Source organism: Ovis aries, chromosome 7 (genome assembly GCF_016772045.2).
Source record: "Ovis aries strain OAR_USU_Benz2616 breed Rambouillet chromosome 7, ARS-UI_Ramb_v3.0, whole genome shotgun sequence".
Taxonomy (NCBI): domain Eukaryota; kingdom Metazoa; phylum Chordata; class Mammalia; order Artiodactyla; family Bovidae; genus Ovis; species Ovis aries.
The window spans coordinates 49,528,540-49,534,539 of NC_056060.1; the positions used below are offsets into that span (position 1 = coordinate 49,528,540).

Genomic DNA, 6,000 nt, shown 5'->3' on the forward strand with positions numbered 1-6,000 from the left:
GACTACCAGGGAAGTCCCTTTCAAGACAGTAGTTGAACATAGTAGTCCAGAGAAGCAGGATACTAGCCCTGAAGTTTTTTTTTTTTTATTCTAGTTTTTTAAAATATAATTGACAAACAAAACCATGTAAGTTTAAAGTGTACAACATAATAATTTGATTTAATCTCTAAAGTTTTTATTAAAATTCCTGCTGAAATTTGAGAATTGTTGTATTTGGTAGATGAACCTTCTTAATGATGACTTTGGCTTTATTTCTTTTTTAAGAAATTGAGATTTTTCAAACTGGATGGAAAATCTTTGACCTGTACATGTGTTTCTGTCATCGTTTTCCTTTTTTTTTTTTCTTTAAGTAATACTCTCTCTTTCCTCCTACTTAATTAAATAAAGTGTAAAACTGAAATAAAACACTTGTCTCTTTTTTGTTCTTTTATTTTTAGAGGTAGGTAAATGGAATATTTTGTGTTTTTTAATTGCTTTTTACTCCTGCAACACTTCATTGATTTGAGTATTTTGTAAGTTAATGAACAGAGGACATCTGTTTGCAATTCAAATGAGCAAAAACCTTTTACCTGATTTGTTGATGAAATAACTGGCATGATATAGGTTGACAGTAGTGAAGATAGAATATTCTTAAATTACAGAAAAGAATTTGGAAGTGTATATATGTGTGTGTATCCATCCTTCAACCTCTATTATCCTCTGGTGCTCTGTGGTTTTGTAACAACTTTTTACCAGAAAACTTTTTAATCTCTAGGCATTCTAGTTAATACCACTTTGTGTTTTCCATTTCATATAAAACATTTTTGAAACACATTTGGGCCTGCTGGGATTTATAAGTTTCAGTGTTTCTAGTAAGTAGAAATATTCAGTAGATCAATTCATTGAGCTATATACCCTGAATAGAACCTTTTAAAATTTGGTTAATATAATCCAGATATTCTGCCTTATTTAAAGTTTAATGCAGTCTCATAGACTAGCCCCTGTGCATTCAGTTACCCTTTTTGCAAAAGGTATCTTTAGGGAAAAGATCTTATTCCTCCCTTGGAAATTTCGTTTTCATGGTGTTGGGTCTGTAAGCTGTTCTGACAGCAGTATGTATCTATAGAGCACCTTCAGATTTCTGTAGGCTTTCATAACTTTTGACTCTTTTTTTTTTCCTCCCTCAGATCCTTAGTTTTGTTTCTTTATGTTCAGTATTCTTTTTTTAATAGTTGTGGATGTAAGGCCTTGTAAGAGCCATAACAGTAACTACTACTATGTAAAATAAGATGACAGCTCCTATTTCTATGTGGTACTTGCATGTGGATCGTATACCCTACCCTGATTGTCTTAAGGTTCTGATCTCTCAGTATGCCTTCTTAACACATGTAGAGATCTAGGCATTATATATAGATCCAGAAATACTCAAGGGTCAAAAAGTACATGGGTGTTAGAAGGTATAGAAATAACAATGCTGAATCATTTTCTACTTTTCTACCCTTGTAGCCTGAGTAGCTTCCCAGTTCAAAGTAGATGGGAACCTTTTTTCATATTATTCGTTCTTTCATCTTCTCAGACATCTTAATTTCTTTCTGACATGAGAAGTATACCAGCATAAGTAAATTGGCCTGAAGCTGAGGTTTTCTTTTAATATGTTATTCTTTAGCACTATCCTGAAGAACGACATGTAGTTGAACGCCACGGACGGGACACAAGTGGACCAAGGAAAGAATGGCATGGTCCACCTTCCCAAGGGCCTGGCTACCATGATACAAGGCGAATGGGCGATGGCCGGACAGGAGCAGGCATGATAACGCAACATACGAGGTAAGTAATTAATCAGTTCAAGTTTTCCTGCCAGCATACAACCAAACCTTTTTTCTTTAAAAGTCGTTATGGTTTCTGAGAGATTGAATTATAATGAGTAACAACCATAGGTCTGCCCAGAATATTTCTTCATATTAACTCAAAGTCTCTAGGAGATTATATGCAGGGTTTGTGCTCAAGCTCTGATGTTAATATTCCTCATTATAAGTTAATTAATTGGTATTTTGGCATAGATCTTGATATAGGTAGGTATACATGTCAGAATCCAGCAGACAGGAATATTAATTTCATATTGGAACAATCTTCTTGTTCACTATCATTACAAAAATTTTTAGAAAGGAAGAAGAAACTGAAAGTATGTTCTGCTTCCTCCTTTCTCAAATAGCTGTATCAGAATTTTTGGACATTTACCCCAAACCCTGTTCAGATGCTAAGAGATGAGCTTTATTTTCTCTTCATACCAATATCCACTGTGACCCTTCAGGTGACAAGTATTTGGCCTATCTCTTCTATACAATTCATTCTTTCCCATTCATCTATCTTAGAAGAGACATTGGCTTAGCTCACTGACCTAGGTTACTACTATTCTATTGGTTGCTTCCACCATCAGATTTAAGTGAGTGTTATACTTGTGCCTGCCCAGCCTTATCACTCATTCTTTTTTTTTTAAAGTGGAGGATAATTGTTTTACAATATTGTGTTAGTTTCTGCTGTACAAGGAAATGAATCAGGTATATGTATACATATATCCTCTCCCTCTTGAACTTCCCTCCCACCCCCTACCTCTGTCCCATCCATCTAGGTCTTTACAGAGCACCTAGCTGAGCTCCCTGTGCCGTAGAGCAGTTCCCAGTAGCGCTCTCTCTTACACATGGTAGTGTATATATGTCAGATTTTTCCCACCCTCTCCTTCCCCTATCCTTAGTTTTTAAAGGTCACCCATACCTTTTTTCTTGATAAATACAGATTCCTTTATTTTATTTTTAGTTCTTGGGCTCTTTGGTGATTAAACCCTTTTGATTTTCCTTTTTTGAAACATTCCTCTGTTTTCTAATGTACCATAATTTTATTTTTATTTATTTTATTGGCTCCTTCACATGGTTGGATTTTAGACAGTATTCTTTATTGTTTTATATTGTGATCACCATGTAGATGCTTGGATGAGTCAATAAATTCAAGGTCACAAGGAAACTCATTTCCCTCCTGTTTCAGATCTTTATGTTCTGTCTCCAACTTCTTTGAATTTGCCAGTACCAGACTGGAAAAAATATGGGCCTCATCTTTATTTTTCTTCTTGTCTAGCATAAACTTCTAAGTATGGTTCAGTTAAAAAAAAAATTTGTGGTAGCTTTGTCTTCTTTTTCATTTCAGTTCCTGTCGATCTTCCCAATATTTTTCTCTCCTCCATTTTTTCACAGTATTTCTAAATTTAACTGTTGAGACTGTTTTTGTACACCATTTACTTGCTGCAGAACTACAAACAGCTTCTTTAGATTACTTAGCCTGGCATCCAAGCCTTTCTTTAATCAGGTTTTATCCTTAAACCATTTCACCATGGATTCTTATCTTCCAAATTTGTTTTCTTGGGGTGGGTTTTTATTCCTATATTATTTATTCATACCTACTTTGCATTATTCATATAAAAGAAATTCCAAAAGTATTTCTTAAATGATGTCCTGTAGTTCAGAGGTTCAAGTTCCTAGTTGATGCTGATGCAGCTCTGGGGACCACACTTTGAGAAGTCCATTCATATGCAGACCATGACATGGCTTACTAAGAGGCAGGGGTTTAACACAAGACTGTCAGAGCTGAAATCCTTACACCACTGTTTATTATCAGATAATCATTGTGATCTTAGGCAGGTAACTTAAATGCTGTATCACTCTTCATCAGGAAAGCAGGGTTAGTAATGGTACATACCTCACAGAACTGTAGAAAAAAGTAAATTATTTAATATGAGTAAAGTACAATGAACAGTGTCTGTTAAATGATAATCACTTTTTAGGTATTAGCTGTAGTTATTTTCTTCTCTGACATTTTTTTCTTTTAAACCTTTTTTCAGTAATGCATCCCCAATTAATAGAATTGTACAAATCAGTGGCAATTCCATGCCAAGAGGAAGTGGCTCTGGATTTAAGCCATTTAAGGGTGGACCTCCACGACGATTCTGAAAATTACTTGCTGCCATGGTTTCAAGATAATTTATTGAAATCTCCTGTAAACTTTACTTGACTACTTATGAAGAGGACCTCTGACTTGCTTGAGAGTTGTCAGACTTTTCCTTTTTCTCTTTTTTTAAAATTTAACATGATTGCTTTTCTCAATTTTGGAGAAGATGTTTAAATAGTTCCGTTGTAACTTTTAATAGTTTTGTGTATCATTCAACTTTTTTTCTTGCAGCACCAAGACACATTGGAAAGGATAGGAATCAAAACCATTTTGTTTAACGCTGTGTGAATATAAAGAGTAGTTTGCAGGTGTGTGGTAGTGGTTTAATTTGCAGCATTAGCTCTGTGGTGTCAGGCTCTAGAGTTACTTCTTATCAACAAGAATTTTCAGCCTCCATTTTGAAGGCTGTTTAAGCTTAAGAAGTCTGCTGTTTAATTTTTAGAAAATAAGATTGTTCCTTGCATTTCTGAGTATTATGTAACCTATTTTTGCAGAAGGTACTGTTACATTAAGTGCATCTGTGTATCCTGGTTTTAAGAAATGTACTCTTTTTTGAAATAAACCTTCATATTCTGTATAGTTGCTAAAGCGTTGAGAACCTTTTTAATTGTAAAATGAAAACCGATTTTCAGTTTAGTGTAGCAGCACACTTGTTCAGGTTTGCATGGTATGAAACCAAATAGATTAATGAAACCTTGGCCATGAGGTTTGTATCACTGAGGTTCTTAGACTGAGTTGTGCAGGTAAGTGCACTTTTAGGTAATCTGCACTGTTTGATGGATAAATTCCATCTCTGGGAATTGTGTTGGTATTAATGTTTCCATATTCCCAACTATGTTGAGAAGTGGAAAAACAAAAAACAAAAACCCAGGTTCTAGATTGGTGAATCAGTTGGGTTTTGTAAATACTTGTATGTGGGAAGGCATTGTTGTCTCTTTGTGAAAATAAAAATCCACACCTGGAAGTGTATGTGTCTTTGTTTCCAGCGTTTTAGGTATTGGTCCTCCAGCCCTTTTCCTTACTCCAAGTAATTGACTAAGTTTAGAGCTTTAACGACTATGTTTTGGTTTTCTTCCTAAGCTATAAGTTTGACTGACTCTTCACTTTTACTGAAGTGTTGGAAACTTAAGCACTAACCTTATGACTTTTTTTTTTTTTAAAGCATCTTTTCCAGGGAAGTCCTTCAAGGAAAATTCTGAATACCACCTCTTAAAGCCTCCCATATTCCTTCATGTGAATCAGTAGTTCAGATGGTCTAGATTCTTGGAAAACTCAGCAGCGTGTACAAAGTAAAAGATGGGTGCCAAGGGATTGCCCAGAGGCCACCTTTTGATTTGAGAAGGAGTCTTTATAGAAGTTCTTTATTGAAGGCAGCCAGGGTACCTTTGTCTTTGACTGTTTGGGAAACTGGCACTTTTTCTATTGTTCTGGATTTCATACCCTTTTCTTCCCTTCCTAACCCTGTAGTTTTGGAGCAGGGGTCTGTCTGTGTGTAGAAGTCTACTTCTTCATTTCCTGATCCCCTCTGCACATTGTAGAATGGTACAATAGAAGTCTCAGTTATGTACTGCAGTGAACTAACTGTAACTTTTCTGCTTTGCCTCTTTGTAAACTTTGGGTCTTTAGGTCACTTTTGATCTTTTTCCCTACTGGTAGAGTGGAGCTATGCTTACCATAATGGATTACCCAGTTGCTAACATTGCTAAGCACTTTATTTGCTGGGCAATGTACTAAGCATTTTAAATGCATTGCTTGCCTAATACTCAAAAAGAATCCTACTAGCTGTAAGTAACAATTATTGTTCTATCCATTTTCAGATACGGATCTGAGAAGTAATCTCTTAAAATATTAGATCTTTGATTTGTTATAATCTTTTCTACACCTAACACTGAATGGCACAACTGTCCAGACTGGTAGGTAGTTATTTTTTTCCTCAAAGTTGCCATAGTATAGCATTTTTAAGTTGAAAAAACCTAACAGAACTGCCTTCTGAAGTTTTGGCATTGGGTTTGGAAGTAACCCTCA

General features: G+C 35.3%; 1 protein-coding gene across 8 annotated transcripts in view; it reads left to right on the forward strand.

The window, feature by feature from the left end:
- Positions 1-4,939, forward strand: part of SLTM (SAFB like transcription modulator) — a 43,514-nt gene extending 38,575 nt beyond the window's left edge. For all 8 annotated transcript variants that reach the window (XM_060417857.1, XM_060417859.1, XM_060417858.1 and 5 more), the window contains exons 20-21: positions 1,646-1,806; positions 3,869-4,939. In XM_060417857.1, the coding sequence (XP_060273840.1) occupies positions 1,646-1,806; positions 3,869-3,977 (270 nt within the window). In that variant the 3' untranslated portion in view covers positions 3,978-4,939. The remainder of the gene's footprint in view (positions 1-1,645; positions 1,807-3,868) is intronic.
- The last annotated feature ends 1,061 nt before the right edge of the window (positions 4,940-6,000 follow it).